The sequence below is a fragment of the Echinops telfairi genome, unplaced genomic scaffold (assembly GCF_000313985.2).
Source record: "Echinops telfairi isolate 266 unplaced genomic scaffold, ASM31398v2 ScPeMD7_7469;HRSCAF=8507_1, whole genome shotgun sequence".
NCBI lineage: Eukaryota > Metazoa > Chordata > Mammalia > Afrosoricida > Tenrecidae > Echinops > Echinops telfairi.
The window spans coordinates 114,179,432-114,198,290 of record NW_022111373.1 but is presented as its reverse complement, the minus strand read 5'-3'; the positions used below and the strand labels follow the sequence as shown (position 1 = coordinate 114,198,290).

Below are 18,859 nucleotides of genomic sequence, written 5' to 3'. Positions count from 1 at the left end.
ACTGTGGCTAAGTGCTCAGTTGCTAACCAAAAGTTTGACAGTTCAAACTCACCAACCACTCCACAGGAGAAAAACACAGTTATCTGCTTCTGTAAAGACAGAGCCTTGTAAACCAGGGGCCACTTTACTCTGTTCTACAAAAGGGTTGGTGTGGGTCAAAACTGAATCTAGGGCAATGGGTTTCTACAACTGAACCAAACCTGAAAATTAACATAATTGAAATATCGCTTTTAAAATTGCTTAAATTATCTTTTTCTTTTTTATAGACACAGTCTCAAAACCTCATAGCACTTTTACTCTGATTTATTTTTAAGGAACCAAAGCAGGGGGCAGGGTGGGGAGGGGTGTGAGAGAGTTAGAAAAAAACAAAACAAAACTGCACAAATGGCCTAGGTGAAACAAACTGAAATCAACACTGTTACAAGGGCAGCAAATTACTTATCGTGGTTCTTCTAGGGAAGGCCTCTAACTCTACTAAGCAACCTTTTCCTGCATGGGTCTGGTAAGAAGGTGGGGTGTACGTTGTACAGATAGCAACTGGAAACACAGGGAATCCAGGATAGATGACTCCTTCAGGATCAGTGGTGAGAGAGGCGATGCCTGGAGGGTGAAGGGAATGTGGGGTAGGAGGGGGGGACTAATTACAAGAATCTACGCATAGCCTCCTCCCTGGGGGATGGACAGCAAAGAGGGCGGTGGGAGACATTGGACAGTGTAACTTATGACAAAACTATAATACTTTATGAATTATGAAGGGTTCATGAGGGAGGGGGGGTGTGGGGGGCTAAATGAGCAACTGATATGAAGGGCTAAAGTAGAAGGCAAATGTTTTGAGAATGATGAGGGCAACAAATGTACACATGTGCTTGACAAAATGGATGGATGTATGGACTGTGATAAGAATTGTATGAGGCCCCAATAAAATAATTTTTTTTAAAAAGTGGGGAAAGATACTGATAGGGTTCACCTGTGGATAATTGTCAACAGGATTCCTTGGAATGCCATCCTGCTGTGTATAAAATGAATCCTCTGAGAAGAAGGATTTCATTACCAGTAAGAGCCAGGAGTGGAGGGCATCTTTTGGAGCTTTTTAGATACCTGTACAGTGAACTTCCTGGATCCAGAAGACAGCTATGACATCACAGGAGCACCAATAGAACCAGGAGCCAGTACATGAAACAGAGTGATGGACTTCGTAGCCCACGGAACATGTGAAGCTGAGTGCTTTGGGGTACGAGACTGGCTTGTGGAGTGGGTGCCTTTGGGCACTTAATTTAGGGAGCTGGGTTTGCTGACGCACAAAGCTTGTGCTAAATGCCTTCGGGTTGAGGTTTATAGCGGAGTGGTATGCCCTTTAGAGCATTTATTAGCTGACCTGAAAGAACTTTGTAACATGTTCCGATAAACAACTATACTGAGTATTTCTCACTTGCATTGCAACCTCTTAACTTCCTTAATAAACCCTTTAGCATGAATTTTTTGTGAGGTCCATGTAGCCAGTACAATGGATGTTAGAACCTGGAGATCAAGTTGTGAATGCTAATTAAGACAACACAATTGTAATTAACTCTTATTACTCTGATTCTTTAATACAAGGCATTTCATCTCTATGTAATAAACAATTCATGCACTTACCATAATAGTACCGTATTTTGCTTTGTATGTTGCAAAATAGGGTTGTCCTAAAAGCCACAAGGATGTCAGAATGGCCGCTGTAGAGGTCTTTATACGAATTACTGGACTGTACTCCCAGGATGGCTCCAAGCTATTAGAATCACAGAGTAACCTTCTATCGGACCATCTTATCATCCATTCGAGCAGCCTGCCAATACTGCCAAATGGATTACTTAGTGCTAGAGGAAGATCTTCTTGAGGAATAAGATCGCTGTTTTCAATTGCTCTGAAAAGACATCTCCTGTTAATGGAATTGGGAGTCCAAGAAACAGGGGTTGACAATCTGTGGACTAGAGGCTTCTCCTGACTGTCATTTTGCATTCTGTAAATTGACTTTTGTTTTAAACCAAACAATCCACTCTTTACTTCATTTTTACTGACTCCATCAAAAGGTTTCTCAACAAAAGGTTTAATGCCTTGTTTAACCACTACTGAAGCAGGAAGTGCCTGGTTTTCCAAATGTCTGGCGCAGTCATTGTTTATGGCCGATGCATTTTCACAGTCATATGACTCAGGAGCAACAGCAAAGCAAGAGCCAGCTCTGAAAACGTTCTGGCTTTGGGTTTTGCCCTGACGGCGTTTTAATGTTGTATGCACATCAAAAACTAAGGAATTAAGTTCGTATTCTCTGAGATGTGACGAGAAACTGGTTAGAAATGGAATGCCAGGATCCCTGGAAGTAAGGAGGTCTCTTTCAAGAACATAACTCAAGAAGAGATCAAGGAATTGAATATATTCGTCATCGTCACGTTCAAATTCCCAAACACCTACTACAGGAACTGTATTTTGGGATGACTTCTCGTCTTCTTTTCTCTTAGCGTTCTCTTTTGGATTATATAGTTTCTTTTTTTCATTGGGCTTACTCTTCGATGTTAACTCTATATGACTTGAGGTATTTCTATAAAACAAAATTGAAAAGACAAAAAATGAAAAATCATTTAATCACTAAATTTCATCTTTGAACTCTGCATGGATTAAATTGTTATTTTGTGCCTCCATTATCTTCGGGTCGGGGGTGTGCAAGTGACTAATGTAACTGATGTCACTAAGCTGTGTAGCACCTGAAAAAGTTTAACTGGCAGATAGTGTGTGATGCTTATTTTCACAACAACAAAGAACAGCTGCTTGTGATGCTCACCTATAACCAAACACTTTCATGGGATCTGGTACTTTGGTTTGGAGGCTTAGGGCCATGGTTTCATGGGACATCCTAGGTAATGGGCCTAGTATCATATTCAGTGTTTCTATCCTACCTCAATCAAAGCTTGCAAGTGTCCATCCAAAACATCACAATTGATCTCTATTTGCCAGAAGCAGCAGAAGTAGAAGAGAGTCACGAGCAAGCAAGAAAAGAAAACAGACTGCATGGCTAATGCAAAGCAGGGAAAGGGTACAGAGCATAATTCCAAATTCTCATGGAATTTAGATTTCCTGGAGCCAGTGGAATAGTCCCAAAAACCACTTGCCAGAGATAACATGTAAACTTTAAAATAACACAATAACCCCTAACGTCTTCTGTAAACCAACAATAATTTGATTTAACTAGTAGATTGTCTACTTTGAACAATATTTTTTTATTTTATTGGCACAAAGGCCACATATCATACAATTCAAGAGCTCAATCATATAAGGAAGAACTGTACACTCATTACCACAATCAATTTCATAACTTTCTTTTCATGGTTAAATTGCCTTTAAAATGAGTTATGTAATCACAATCCATTTTCCTGCTCCCTCTCCCCTCCCACCTTCACTGTCTGCTGCTGAAATCCCCATGCCTTCCTTATCTCATACCAAGCATCCCTACATCCCCTAAAAAAACCTTGCATCAGCTACTATCTCCTTCTGGGCTTCTACTCCTATGTTTCACCAACTGGAAAACCCAACAGACAATAAAAAACAACCAACCAAAGTGGTAAGGATAAAATAATAAAAAAAATTAAAATGTAAATAATGAGTAAGAAAGAAGAGACCACCAACAATATTTAAGAACTAAGGGGAAATTTTTTGTCCTGGTTGATTTTAACAATCTTTCAGTCATGAGAAGGATAAACTGCACTACAGAAACTGAAATTATAAGATAACTTCCTACCCTAATGGAAGCTTAATGAACATTAGGGTAAACCTGCCCTAACATTTAAGCACCGCTGTTTTGCAAGACAAGGACAACATTTTAATGTTATATGTGTTCATGAGTATGTATTTTATCGGTATTATTTATGATTTAACCAGATACTTAAGAGTAATTAGGATATTATTCTTAAGATCATGGTTGATTTATACAATCTTTTAGTCATGAGAATGAAAAACTGCACTGGAGAAAGTGAATTATAAGAGAACTTCACAATTTATGAACAGTTTCAAAGATAAATTCCTTAAAAATGTTATGACTAACCCGTAATTCCAAACTTTTATCTCTAATGGCTACTAAAATAATTTAAGTCTTTCAGCTATTACTAGAATGTATCTATTTAGCTTTATAAATGTAGATGACAAAATTATTTCCTATCTCCATATTTTAAAAGGATTTTTAAAGGTTTCTTTTCATACTTCGAGTACTCTGGTGCGCAGAGAGTGTAGCATATAACATTCACATTAGTAGCAGTCAGTGAGGGTTGCTGAGCCTAGAAATCAGATCATCAAATATAAAAATATATTTTTGTAAAAGTATATTTTAAAACTCTATTTTTCCAAAGGAAGTGAATATCAGCTACTGAGAACTCAACTGTACCTGTGATAGGAATGTATTCTGTTTTTTCCTTCCATGGACAGAGCTTCAGACAAAGTGTCTGCTGTATCAGCATCACTGTGAACCAGGGAACTCCCCAGACCTGTGAGCGTACTCCTGCTCAAACTAGTCCCCAGGGAAAGCCTGTCCAAAGCTGAAGCATCATCTGGTTTTTCTTCATCCATTGGTTCCCACACGTTTGTCTCAAAAGGACCTATATTTCTCCACACACGCTTTAGAGCTTTCACCCACACTTTATGGATCGAATGCATGGTAACAGACATAATTTCCTCACTTTGGGGACCTAAAAAGAGAGAAAGTCTTATAGCTCAATAAAATGTTTCAACCTAAGACATACAGGAATCTATTTCTGGTCCTTCCTGGTTACATGACACTTTAACAGGCTGAATTTAGCATTTTTACAGATCATGCGTTAGTCCACAGCTTCAAACCAATTCACTCCAGTTTGTCCACCTGTAGAGAGTTGGTATTTCCATCCAAAATATATTGAATGAGAAATGACATTTTGAAAAGATCCCAGGAGATACTGATATATCAATAAAATCACACAAAGAACACCCATGCTCATCACAGCACTATTCACAATAGCCAAAAGGCAGGTGCAACCTAAATGTCCATCAATGGCACAGTAGAGAAACTATGGTACATAATGGAATGGAATACTACACATTAAAAATAACAATGCATCTGCCAGACCTCATAGCATGAATGAAACTGGAGGTCATTATGCTGAATTAAATGTCAATCACAAAAGGGCAAATATTATGAGACTATTATAAAAGTATTAAGAAAGTGTTTTCACACTAAAGAAACATTCTTTGATGATCACCAGAGGTGAAAAGGGAAAGGAGGATAAGAGTGTGGTCAGCGAGGGTAGGTTGGAAAGGGTGAACCAATTACAAGGATCTACATATAACCTTCTCCCTTGGGGACTGACAACAGAGAAGTCGGTGAAAGGAGACATCAGACAGTGCAAGATATGACAAAATAATAATTTGTAAATTATCAAGGGTTCATGAGGGAGGGGGGAACAGGGAGCGGGGAGGGAGGGGGAAAAAATGAGCTGATGCCAGGGGCTAGGGTGGAGTGCGGATGTTTTGAGAATGATGAGGGCAATGAATATACAAATGTGCTTTACACAATTGATGTATTTATGGATTGTGATAAGAGTTGTATGAGCCCCTAATAAAATGATTTTTTTTTTTAAAAGTGTGGTCAGAAAAAGTGCTACAGATACGGGAAGACTATGAGAAGAGTACAAGAGTTAAACAGCAACCAAGGTAAATATTGTTACAGACAGTTCTGCAGTAACAGTGATCTATGAGGTTGATGGGTAAGAGGAGAGTCCGACTCTACCCATGAATATAAGGTCTGTAAGGAGAACACAGTACTAGGGAGGAGTTTACTACTTAGACTCATCAACCACTTAAGATCAAAAGGACTGCATTTACCCAAGGACAAGGAAAGGAAGAGGGACGGAAACAGGAAACACAAGAGGAAGTGGGTTAAGTGATGTGGGGATAGCAATCAATGACATGAAACAATATGTATGAATTGTTTAATGGATTTGCTCTGTAAATCTTCAACTAATTAGCAATGTTTGTCTTTTTTTTAAATCCCAGGGGTGTCAATAAGAATCACCTAGGGATCTGGTTACAGGTTCTGATACAGTGTTAGAAGATGGAAAAACAAACTCTCAGCAGGGTGTTGAACCAGATGAACTGGTTCCCAGCCGTGCTGTAGATTGGTAGAAAATTTACGTTTTAGAGGAGAATTGCAGAAGCTGATGAGGGCCTGCTAAAGAGCAGTGAAAGGGAGAGAACCCATAAACGAGTTGGCCTGGTAAAGACAAATTATTAGTCATTTAACTATTTTCAAAAATCAGAATAATTCAGAAACATGACTACTATATTTTCATGGGAAAATGTTCACTTAATGCAAAAGAAAGCTGGTACAACAGTGGTTCTCAACCTTCCTCATGCCGCGACCTTCTAACACAGCTCCTCATGCTGTGGTGAACCCCCCACCACAAAATGATTTTCGTTGCTACTTCATAACTAATTTTGCTACTATTATGACCTCCAAAGGGGTCATGACCCACAGGTTGAGAACCGCTACAAAGGAAGACTTGATAAATGAAGTGACATGAGACACATAAAAAACAAAAAGACTGATATAAATTCAACTACATTCATGAAATGTTAAATGTGAGTGGATCAAATAATTCAATCAAAAGGCACAGATCTTGAGACTGGATGATAAAATCAAGATTTAACTCTTTGCTGTCTATTAGGGACATTTAGATTCAAATTTATAAATAGATTTAAGAAACAAAATGGAAAAAGATAATCCAAGCAAACAGTAGCAATAAAATAAGAATCTTCAGCAATTTTACACACTATGTAAAAACAAACATAATACCTGTCACAACACAGTGTCTGAGTCTCTGTTGAAGGGAATGGTACTTTTCTCTTAAAGGAACCCTTACGTCCTCAGGATTGGGAAATGCTTTCATGAAAATTTCTGCTACCTTCAAAAAAGGTTTAAAAGTGAGTTTCATGAGCAACATCATTCTTATTGACGGTAAAATGAAGTATCTGTTCTAATTTATCTTCACCTACTTTTCTGAGGGGTGGCAGTTCTCCAAGGAGACTCAAAATTATATCTTGAGTGAGTTCTTCAATATTCAAAAATCGGGAGAAAGGTAGCATTCTGTAAGCCCATTCCACAGCACTAAGGCAGTGCTCAACCATACAAGAATCAAACTTCACTTCAAATTCCTAAATGGATATTGAAAAGAAACATTTCCTTTTCTATTTAAATAGACCATAACGCGTACAATAGGAAAATTTTTGTGCAATATACTCTATTAAGCAATTTCCCCAGTAATGTTTGTTCATTTTTCTTATTCTTGTGCAGATATGTACCTTTTTCTTCCCCATATTTTCTCTTGCTTTCTGATATTGCCTGCAACTATAGGACAACTTTTCACGGATATGCAGCATCCAACACAAAGCACAAAGTTCTCTAAAGCAACCTAAATCAGGGACACAAATATGAAAAAAGTTGTATGATCATGAACATTAATAATATCCAATCACAGCTGATGTCCTTATTTTGTTGACAATAGAAGAAACAAGCGCTTATTGGAAACACCTCATGTAAAGCCACGGACATCTTTCTAGAATTTTTAAGCATGTTACTAACTTTATAAACTACTTGCTTACTTGCTTTACAAATTCATAATGTGCCATGGGCATTTTTCAAGGCCAATACATATAGCTCTACTTTATATTGTTCTATTATACAGTTAATCTATTTAGTTAAGTCACTTATTGGCAAGTATTTATGTTGAAATGTGTTCAATAAAAAAAAAACAATTTCCCATATTAAATACTTTTTTATCCTGAAAGCTTATACTTCTGTATACAAGTATATAAATATATATAAAATCATACCATACATGCGGCTTAATAATTGGATTTATTTTTAATCTAGTTTATCTTGGGCCTCTCTATTCCATGGAGGTGACATATAAGCAGTCTCTGAGTTACAAGCATCCAACTTACATACAGCGTGTAGTTACAAGTCAACCTTTAGAAAGTCAATTACAGCAAAAATCTTAGGTACATAATGGTTTGTAATAACAAACAGTTACTGCCTTTGAGATTCAAATCAAAACATTATTATGTTATGTTAAAGATGTTTTAATATATCTGGAAGCCTATCTTTATTGTTTATGTATAGAAAAGTACACTATATGCTAAGACAAATATTTAACTTATTAATGTTAGATATAAAATGTACCAAACGGTTCTAACTTACATACGAATTCAACTTAAGACAGACTTAAGTCGAAGCCAGCTATACAATTAGTAGTCAGTAGACAGACATCATTGACTTACTATATCAATGCCCCATATACTGCAATAAAATATATATTATTTTGGGCGGGGAGAGGAAGGGAGACTTAAGAAAGGAATTTTTCCCCAATCTGGGAGCTACCTGTAAGCAAACTAAATCTGTTTATTGCTATCAGTAACCGAATGATCTTGACTTAATTAGGCACAATTCCAGGGCCCACAATGTGTCTGGCAAAAACTTCCTGCTGTTCGGCTACTCTTAATTTCCTTTATAATGACTCGCATGTGACACGTTAGTCTCGTATCAGGTAAGGCCTATATCCTCTTTACTCCTATGTTCTGCAGTAAAAAGGATCATTTCCTATGCAGTTATCTAAGCCTTTTCTTAAAAATAAGTTTGCTTTTTTTTAAGTAGTAAACTGGCTTTAAAACTAACAATATTTAAATTTTCATTAGGAAGTTCTTTGATATATATTTTAAACAACTATCATAAAGATTACCATGGAGTCAATTCTGACTCACAGTAAACCTATATAGGGTTTCTAAGGTTATAATTTTTATGGGAGCAGATAGACTCATCTTTTTCCATCAAAGTAGCTGGTATATTTGAATGATAGGCATGTGGTTAGCAATCCAACACTTACCCAACAGTGCCACCTAGGTTTGGGGACTTCTATAGTAATAAAAAATGCAATGGTGGAGAACTTTATTTCGATCCAGATTTGAAAACACAATTGTGAAAAAACATTTTGGGATCATTAAAAAAAGTCAAAAGAATAAATATTAATTTTAAAGAATTACTGTTTTTAGATGTGATAGAATTTTAGATGTGAAAAATATTTCTGGTTAACTACATATACTAAAGTACCATATATACTGAATATAAGCCAACCCGAATATTAGCTGAGGCACCTATTTTACCATAAAAACTGCATTAAAAAATGTGCTGAAAAACTCGGCTTATACACGAGTATATATGTAATACTTTTATTTAAATTTTCTATAATAAAAAACTTCCTAAAAGATGAAAAGCCACTACTTTATTAATTTATTTGTAACTCATTTTATTGGGGGCTTTTTTTTTCAAAGATCATTTACTGGGGGCTCTTACAACTTTTTTTCCCCAATCATTTTATTGGGGGCTCATACAACTCTTATCATAATCCATACATCCATCCATTGTGTCAAGCACATTTGTAGGTTTGTTGCCATCATCATTCTCAAAACATTTGCTTTCTACTTTAGTCCTTGTTATCAGCTCACTTTTTTTCCTCTCTCCCACCTTCTCACCCTCATGACCCCTTGATAAATTAGTACTGTTTTCCTATCTTACACTGACTGTTATCTCCCTTCATCCACGGTTCTGTTGTTCATCCCCCAGGGTGGGGAAGATTATGCATTGATCATTGTGATCAGTTCCCCTTTCCACGCCTCCTCCCCCTTAACTTCCTGGTACCACTACTTCCAATTCTGTTCCTGAGGGGTTTATCTGACCGGGATTCCATGTGTCGTGAGCTCTTATCTGTACTAGTGTACATGTTCCAGTCTAGCCAAAACTGAAAGGGAGATCTGGGTTCATGATAGTGGGGGTGGGGTGGGGTGAAGAAGCCTCTAATAACCAAAAGAATATTGTGTTTCATCGGTGCTATTCTGTGCCCTGGTTGACTCATCCCTTCCTTGTGACCCTTCTGAGGGAATGTGTCCTATTGTCTACAGATGGGTTTTGGGTCTCTGCTTCGACAACTGCTCCCCCCACTCCATTCTCAGTTATATATATATTTGTTTTGGGTCTTCTGGTGCCTGTTACCTGATTCCATCAACACCTCATGATCTCACAGGCTGGTGTGCTTCTTCCATGTGGGCTTGTTGCTTCTCTGCTAGATGGCCATTTGTTTAGGCCTTTAAGACCCCAGGTGCTATTATCTTTTGATAGCTGTGCACCATTAGATTTCTTCACCATATTTGCTTATGTACGCATTTTGTTTTCAGCGATCATATCGGGAGGTTGAGCATCACAGAATGCCAGGTTAGTAGAACAAAGAGTTCTTGCATTGAGGGAGGGCTTGAGCAGAGGCCAAAAGTCCATCCACTTCCTCAATGTATTGCCATAAAGAGATATGTAAATAGGCCAATACCTCTATTTTTATTACCATATTTACATAAGTGCATACCTATGTTTATACCTCTATCCTTAGCTTTGCTTCCTAGGTCTTTCCTGCTTCCTTTTATCTTCCCCTCCTGCCTCACCATCATGTTTGCCCTTCTGCCTCTTAGTAGTTCCTCTCAGCTAGACTGCTGTTGCTCAAACACCACTGGGATCTCTATGCCCACCATGTTGTTGCTTTTAATTCCCTAGTTGTTCCCCGGTCTATGGTGTTGTTTGCTCACCGCTCCTTTCCCCTGTCCCCTCCTTCCCCCAGGTCCCTCCAGAACCCCTGGTCCTGTTGCTTTCTCTTCAGGCTTGTTTCCCATGCCTATCTTATATTGGTAGGCAAAACAACAGTAACAGTGACAAAGCAAAAAGAAAACAAAAGGTAGACTACAAAGAGAAAAAGAAAAAGGGAAAAGCATACATAATTCTAAGTCTATCTGCTGATCTTTATGATTATCTCCCCACCAGTCCTGGGGGGGTCCCAGGAACTGCCCCTCCTAGCCTGAAGTCTATTTTGTGAACTCCTCAGGGAAAAAAAAGGTATTATTTTAGATGACAAACCAGGAAAGGAAATTTTTTTACCCTAGTCAAATCACTTCATAATCATTAGCAGGCAAAATCTAACTAGAAGAATATTTAATAGTGGGGTCTCAGTATCAAAATGAAAATATTAAAAAACATGTTAAAAATCTATTGAAATCACTTCAAAGATATTTTAACTGTTACTTTTATAGATTTAATTCACTGCTTAAAATTCCAGATTTTAAGACATAAACTAGGATGATACATTAACTTCTAGGTGACACCTGCCTGGTTCTTCTTCTTGCTAAGGTGAATGGGAAGTTTAGCTAGCACCATGACAGCCGAGAGAAGCAATCAGAAAGCATTTTACTGCAAAGAAAGTTTAAAAAGCAGTCAGAATTGATGAGTCAACTAGGGTGCAGTATAGCACCGATGAAACACACAATATTCCTCTGGTTCTTTGAGACCTCCTCAACACCCCCTCCCCCACCACCTCACACTACCACAATCCTAGTCCTGCCTTTTAGTTCGGGCTATACCGGAGCATGTACACTGGTACAGATAAGAGCTCAGAGTTCACAACACATGGAATCCAGGTCAGATAACCCCCTCAGGAACAGAACTGGGAGTAGCTATACCAAGAGGGAAAGGGGAAGATGGGGGGAGGAGAGCTGGAGGGGGAACCTGATTGTAATGATCGATGCATTGCCCCACCACCACCAGCGCCATGAACAACAGAAACGTGGGTGAAGGGAGACAGCGGCTGGTGTAAGATATGAAAACAACAATAATTTATAATTTATCAAGGGGGTCATGAAGGTGGGAAGGAGGGTTGGGAGGGGAAAAAATAGCTGATACCAAGGGCTCAAACAGAAAGTAAATGTTTAGAAAATAATGGTGGCAGCCTATGTACAAATATGCTTGATACAACTGATGTATGGAATGTTATAAGTGCTGTAAGAGCCCCCAATACAATGATTTAAAATACTAAAAAATGTTTTTTTAATTTAAAAAAGCAGTCTGAGCCCCAAGAATATTATTTGATACTGAGTATGAAGAATGAGTAAGTTGAAAAGGAGTATTTTAATCAAAGTCTGGAGATCAGATCAGGGCTTAATGTATCTATGACTGATTATAAAGTAAGGGTTAAGAAGGAAAAATTGAAATAATACCTAAAAGTATATTTCTTTTAAGACATGCCATGCAGGTAATGAAGAAGTCCTGATGGCCTAGAGGGCAATGCATTGAGTAATAATACCACCACAAGGTCAACAGTCCAAATCCAGCAGCATCTTTGCAGGAGACAGATAAGGCTTTCTGCTCCCATAAAGATTTACAGCCTGTGAAACCCAAAGGAACAACTAGTTCTACTGCCTTAAAGAGTCCCAATGAGTTATAGTTAACTCGACGGCAATGAGTTCAGTTTGGTTTATACAAACCATGAAAAGGCAACTTGAAGGAGAACATACAAATTATAAACTGAAATGTTCAATGACTATTAGCCAAAAGAAAGGCATATTAAAATAACAGTCATTTTTTCCTTTCTTTTGCACAAGCCACCGAATAACAACAATCATTTTTCTTATCCATCAGATTAATCTGAAGGAATGATATAAAACATGGCATACTACAGCAAGAGATTTAAATAAGGCATAACCACTGACCCTTCAATTGCACTTGAGACTCTACACTAAAGAAATACTTTAAAATATAAAGGAGAAGTTGATAAATCAGAGCAATTCAAATGTAAAATAACAAGTAAGTTAACACATTTGGAAAAAAAAAACAACCAAACTCAAACTCTGTCACCCAGTCAATTCTGACTCAAAGCAACCCTGCAGCCAGAGAAAAACTGCCCTTATGGGCTTCTAAGACTAACTCTTTATGGGAATAGAAAGCTTCGATTTTCTCTCACGGATCTGCTGGTGGTTTAAACTCTTGACCTATTGGTTAGAAGCCCAATACATAACCACTCTGCCCTGGGGCTCCCTGAAACTAACAAGTATACAGTAACAAAAGTCATCCAAATAAACAGATACAAAAAGCTTAACAGAGGCATGTTAAGTTAGCTACCAGGAGACAAAACTGGTGTCAGTACTGACAGGTTCAAGACCTGTCCACCTACAGTGGTTGACAGCAAATCCTAAGAGCAGGAAAATCCAAAGAAAGTCATTCATTCCGGAGTGCTAAGATCCCCATGTTAAATAACGAAGTAATGATAGTGTCAGAGTTGTTGAAATGTTTTAAATTATGTTACTTTAGAACTACCCATATATATTACATGTATATACACACTGTTGAAGTAGTTTTTGCTTGTGAACACAAAGCAAAATATCATAGATCATCCTACACTCTGAAAAGTAGTAACAGTTTAGAAACCTTCCCAAATCAAATGTAAAATGTGTTATTATATATATTTAGGCCTGTTTTCCCAGCATGCAGTTCATGTTGGCACATACCGGTGACTTTACTGGACACTTCCTCAAGCTTGTGGTCTCCACTTGCTCCAGGTCTAAAGAATGCTATCCCTCCTTTACAGTAATTTAGGAGCGACTGAGGGAAAGGACTCAAGGAAGGAAGGGACCCTTTTAGGCGAATCTAAAAGCAAAGAGTGGTAAGATATGTTTAATTAGCAAAAGTCTAAATGATTTCTTAAGTCTATTATGAGAAACCATGATTGTTGTGTTAGGTGCTATTGAGTTTGAGTCCCAGAAGTCCATGTACTACGGAAGGAACCATTGCTGGCCCCGCACCACCCTCACAGTCATTGTTAAGCTTCAGTCCGTTATTGCAGCCACCGCGTCAATCTGTCTTCTTGAGGGTTTTCCTCTTTTCATTGACTGTCTCCTGAATGGAAAACAGATTGGCTCCTATACGTCCTAAGTAAAATACACTTGCAATTAGCTAGACATTTAGAAACTTAGTCTTCAAATTCTTACCATCCCTAAAAGTGATAGAAAAAGTGATATCTGCCACATGATAGAATCCTATAGAGAAGTATACAATACTACTTTAAAAATTTTGTAAAAAAAAAAAACTGTTACCTGAATCTAATCAAACCTCTTTATCCTGATGAACAGATTAATTACCAGTTTACAAGGCATAAAAAGAAAGAACAAATAAAATGAAAAGAAATGAGGCAAATCCAAACTATAGTACAGGGCAAATTACCCAATTTCTCTAACAAATTAACAATAAAAAAGTAAAAGAAACACACAACAGTCTAAAATCTGGACTAAGAAGACTGGCGGCATGTTCACTAAATATTTTCTCCCTCCATGGATGACTTCCAAGGAGAAAGTTGTGACTTCCAAATCTCCCAGAAAGCACGCTAATGAGACTTCCTGGCAAGCAGTTAGTGGTCTTTCTTAGCAGATGTACAAATCTGTCTTGGGCTGGTATTGTAAATACACATAGACGGTTTCATGGGTTGGCTATTGTAAGGAAATCTAGAATGTGTGGTTTCATGGAGCACTGCTCCACCTATATGTAACTAAAGGCACACAAAAGGGAGATGTTGGGTCACTTGAAACGGCTCCCTCTGTGTGATGGCGATCCACATGTGTCACTGGTGACTTCATGTGTTAAATACAGTCCAAGGTGCATTCTTACGGAGCAAGAAAGGACCTGGGGAACAGTGTGTAGTCTCTTGGTTATCTGTAATCTTAAAATTATTAATAAAGCTTAATCCTGTTGAATCTTAAGGGTCTGACTCAAAATGTGTTTCTAATGTTGAAGAACCTACACAGTCTTTTTTATCTTCTAGCTAAATATTGAAAACAAAGCAAGTGAGTTTATAGTCAGGGCTTGACATGTAAGATCAACTGTCAATGAAAATATAATATAGAGTGTTAAGTAAAAAGTTTTCCATACACCAAATAAGTGTTTAAAATAAATTTTGCTAAAAGCAAGGCTGCAAGTCAAGAGATCGTTAAACTAGTAAACCAATCTTATTAAAGCCAATATTAAAATCCAAAGTGCTATAGCAAAGATTCTTGCCTCTTTTAATAAACATCTTAAAAACATTGTCATGAGAAGATAATGAACCTAGTTTTGTTATCTTGATATATATATATTTTTGTAGGTAAATGTAAAGTCACAAAACTTTCTATTTAAAAATGGCTAATCAACAAAAAATTTAGTAACTCACTAAAGTTTCTCTAAAGAGTTCACATTCAAAAAAAGATGTGGATTCCTCTTTTAACTTTCATTTCAATCAAAGCGGAATTAAAGACTTGGGGCTAATAAAATGTATTTCCACAGTGGGAAGAGAGGCAGTCATTCAGAGAGTAGGCCCACAATGGGCTTGGAGCCAGATGAGTGCACAGGCCTGGCTGCCGGGAGATAATGCAGTGGGAGCCAGCCAGGAAGAAGATGGCAGCCCCAGAATCACACCCAACTGCCCATCTGAGAAGATTAACAAGGTGGAGAGTCTGACTAATGGAGAACCCTGAAAGGAAACACGGATTTGGAGCACTACTACTAGCACTACCTACTTTGACCTCACGTAAGTGTGCACAGAACAACATGTAACACCCCAAGGAGGAAAAGGAGGACAGTCCTTGACCAAGGACAAAGCTTCTTGGACAGCGGAGGACCTGGAACTAACTGACTAGATTATGAGGGGGTAGCCCCCCCCCCAATAGAATTTTTTAAAAATAGAAAATTTTTTCCCAAAGCTATGTGTTTAAATTAAAAAAAAAAAATTTTCTGTTCTATTTAAATAATCATTTTGTTTGGAGCTCTTACAGATATTTTAACATTCCATGGTTCAATTAATAAGTATACTTGTACCAGCTACCACAATATTTCCAAACATTTTCTTTCTTCTTGAACTTTTTGATATCAGCTCCCCTTGTATATACTCCCTCCCCCACAAAGCCCTTATTATCTTTATTATATATTATTATTATTATCTTTTTTATCCATAATGTATTTACATTTTGTCACAAAACAACCTTATCAGCTTCAAAGTACTCTCTATTACACTTAATATATTTGTCAAATCTGCGATTCCATTCTTGGAAACATTGTTCAAACTCATCTGTTTGGATGGCTGACAGCACCTTTGTTTTTTTTCTTCGCCTCTTCTACATCATCAAATCACTGTCCTTTCACGCCCCTCTTCATTCACAGAAACAAAAAGGAGTCACACAGAGCGAGATCAAGTGAGGAAGGTGCATGGGGCAAGAGAGACATGCTGGGGTTTTCTTTGCCAAAAACTGGTGCACTGAGATGGCTCTGTGAGCAGGTTCATTGTTGTGGTGGCAAAACCAGTCCCGTTTGCCACAAATCAGGCCTTTTTGTCACACATTGTTATGCAATCTTTTCAGAACCTCTAAACATAAAGCTTGATTAACAGTCTGACCTGGTGGAATGAACTCCAAATGCACTGCAAGTCAACATTTTCGTCCATTCGGGAAGTTCACTGTCATCCAGAATGAGATTTATCACCAGTCAACATTTCAATTTTTTTTGAAACTACAAAACCACTCGTATACTTGAGTTTTTCCCATAGCGCTGTCTTTGTAGACTGGGTTCAACATCGCAACAGTTTCTGCAGCATTTTTCCAAGCAGGTAACAAAATTTCACAGCCGCATTCTGTCTCTTAAATCGGCCATCACAAATAATGAGGTTCGAGAGAAACCGCTTTTACAAAAAATTCACTGTGACCAGAGAGAACCTTCCCAGGCAACACCACTGGATACATTAACTCAGAGCAAGTAGTTTGATGCTCATCTAGCAGGAAAAACGTGTACTACAAAAGCTCTGCCCTGTGGAACTATTTTCTGGTTTTGGGGGGGTACCCCCCCGGGTACCCCACCCCCCACCCCCGTACACTGTTTATCTTAACGGAGGTCAGAAGGGCTAACACTGAAACCAGGCATTACTGAAATTTAGCAAATACTACCTGGTCTGTTTTGTCTGTCAGTTTGTCATACTGTGGTGGTTGTGATTCTGGAAGCTGTCATTGGTATTTCAATACAAGCAGGGTCACCCAAGCTGAACAGGTGCCAGCAGAGCTTCCAGACTAAGAACAGACTATGAAGAAGGAATAGGCTGTCCACTTCCGAGGGATTAGCTACTGAAAACCTTATGAACAGCAGCAGAAATAGAAGAGCAGCGAAAAAGAGGAATACCTTCAAGAAGATGGATTGACCCAGTGGATGCAACAATAGGCTCACACTTAACACCTGGGAGGATGGTGCAATACTGGGTGATGTTTCGTTCTGTTTTACAAGGGATCACTGTGAGTCGAGACCAACTCGGCAGCACTTCACAACCACCACCACCTGGTCTCTCTAGATTACTTTAAGTAAAGCTGGAGGTATGGATTTGTAAGGCAAGGGACCCTTGCAAAAGTGTTAGAATGGTAAGTATTACATTAATAACGACCAGTATAAGTAAATAGTTCTAAAACTGCATACAAACACATCAAACATTTCCATACCTTCTGCATGACTTTTCTTGCCCACCTCAACTGGAGAATGTACCACTGTGCTGCAGGAAACGAACACCGAGCTGCCCGGAAGAGCAAGAGAATACGCTGCAGGATTCCAGATACCTTCTGGCGGTAATCTTTTTCAGATTTTATAAGAAGATCATCACCATCTTCCTGAGGAAAATAATAAATTTTAGTAGCTAGTGGTAGGGAAACATAAAACATTAAAATTGACTCACAGGGATATATGTGTTGCAATAGGACTCCATTGGGTTTTCATGGCTCAGAACCTTTGGATAAACATTGTTAGGCTTGTTTTCTCAAGTGTCTCTGAGTGGGTTTGAACTGCTAACCTTTCAGATAATAGTCGAGCACATAACCGTTAAGCTAACGATATTGAGTACTTCTCAACTTAGGATGTCTCTGGGGAATTACAATGGTCTCTCAGATTTCAATGGCCATTCTAGTGGTGCAGAAACACATCTCGGCCATCAAACAATGTAAAGGCCTAAACTGAACCCAATCCCAAGTCTTCTTCCTAGATCAAGCCTACTATTCTTAATTCCATTGGTGAAACGTTATAACGCAGATCCTTCCAAGCCTGGGACAAATCCTGGACTACTGTAGTGCCACCTTTCTCTCTGAAGCGCCCTGTCTGTGCTACTAGCACTCTGCTCGTATCTCCATTATAGCATTTATAATTTATTCTCTATAAACCAATGTATTTGTTTCCCTCTTTACTGAAAATCCCTCAAAAACAAGGACTTTGTCATCCATCCTTGTATTATCCCAGAGCACAGGATAGAGTTCAGTAGACTCTATTCTAAATGTTTATTGAATAAGTGATATTGGCACCATTAGCTAAATATTTTCCCAGATAGCAAGATAATGTGACTGTTGTGCACAGCTGCTTCCCCAACATGTTAACTCCTTCCCACTTCCTATCAGAATCAATTTTTATTTGTCCATCAGCTACTCCCCTATATAAAATCCAAAAAACAAACCCACTGTCATTGAGTCTACTCAAATTCTTAGGCAAATGATAGGTTTTCTAAGACTGAAAATGTTTTTTTTAAATCATTTTATTGGGGGCTCGTACAACTCTTATCACAATCCATACATCAATTGAATCAGGCACGTTTGTACATATGTTGCCCTCATTCTCTTCTAGACATTTACTTTCTATTGAGCCCTTGGTACCAGCTTTTTTATTCCCCTCATCCTCGCCCCCACTTTCATAGCCCCCTGACAGATTATACACTGTTATTATTTTCATCTCCCACATCGAATGCTGTCTCCCTTCCCCCATGTCTTCTGTTGTTCTTCCCCCTGTAGGGGGTGGGGAGTGTATGGTTATGCATCAATCATTGCGATCCATTCCCCCGTTCTCCCTTCCTTTCCCCCTACCCTTCTGGAATCACTATTCCCACTCCTGCTCCTGGATTCTGTGTGTCGT

At 38.3% G+C, this 18,859-nt stretch overlaps 1 protein-coding gene across 1 annotated transcript in view; it reads right to left on the bottom strand.

Annotated features, from left to right (window-relative positions):
* The window catches only part of CPLANE1 (ciliogenesis and planar polarity effector complex subunit 1), a 123,552-nt gene that overhangs the window by 63,735 nt on the left and 40,958 nt on the right, over nucleotides 1-18,859 (bottom strand). Inside the window, exons 20-26 of the mRNA XM_045285257.1 lie at nucleotides 17,413-17,577; nucleotides 13,420-13,558; nucleotides 7,351-7,460; nucleotides 7,045-7,203; nucleotides 6,845-6,953; nucleotides 4,406-4,706; nucleotides 1,636-2,572 (exon numbers count right to left, since the gene is read on the bottom strand). Coding sequence (XP_045141192.1) covers nucleotides 1,636-2,572; nucleotides 4,406-4,706; nucleotides 6,845-6,953; nucleotides 7,045-7,203; nucleotides 7,351-7,460; nucleotides 13,420-13,558; nucleotides 17,413-17,577 — 1,920 coding nt within the window. The remainder of the gene's footprint in view (nucleotides 1-1,635; nucleotides 2,573-4,405; nucleotides 4,707-6,844; nucleotides 6,954-7,044; nucleotides 7,204-7,350; nucleotides 7,461-13,419; nucleotides 13,559-17,412; nucleotides 17,578-18,859) is intronic.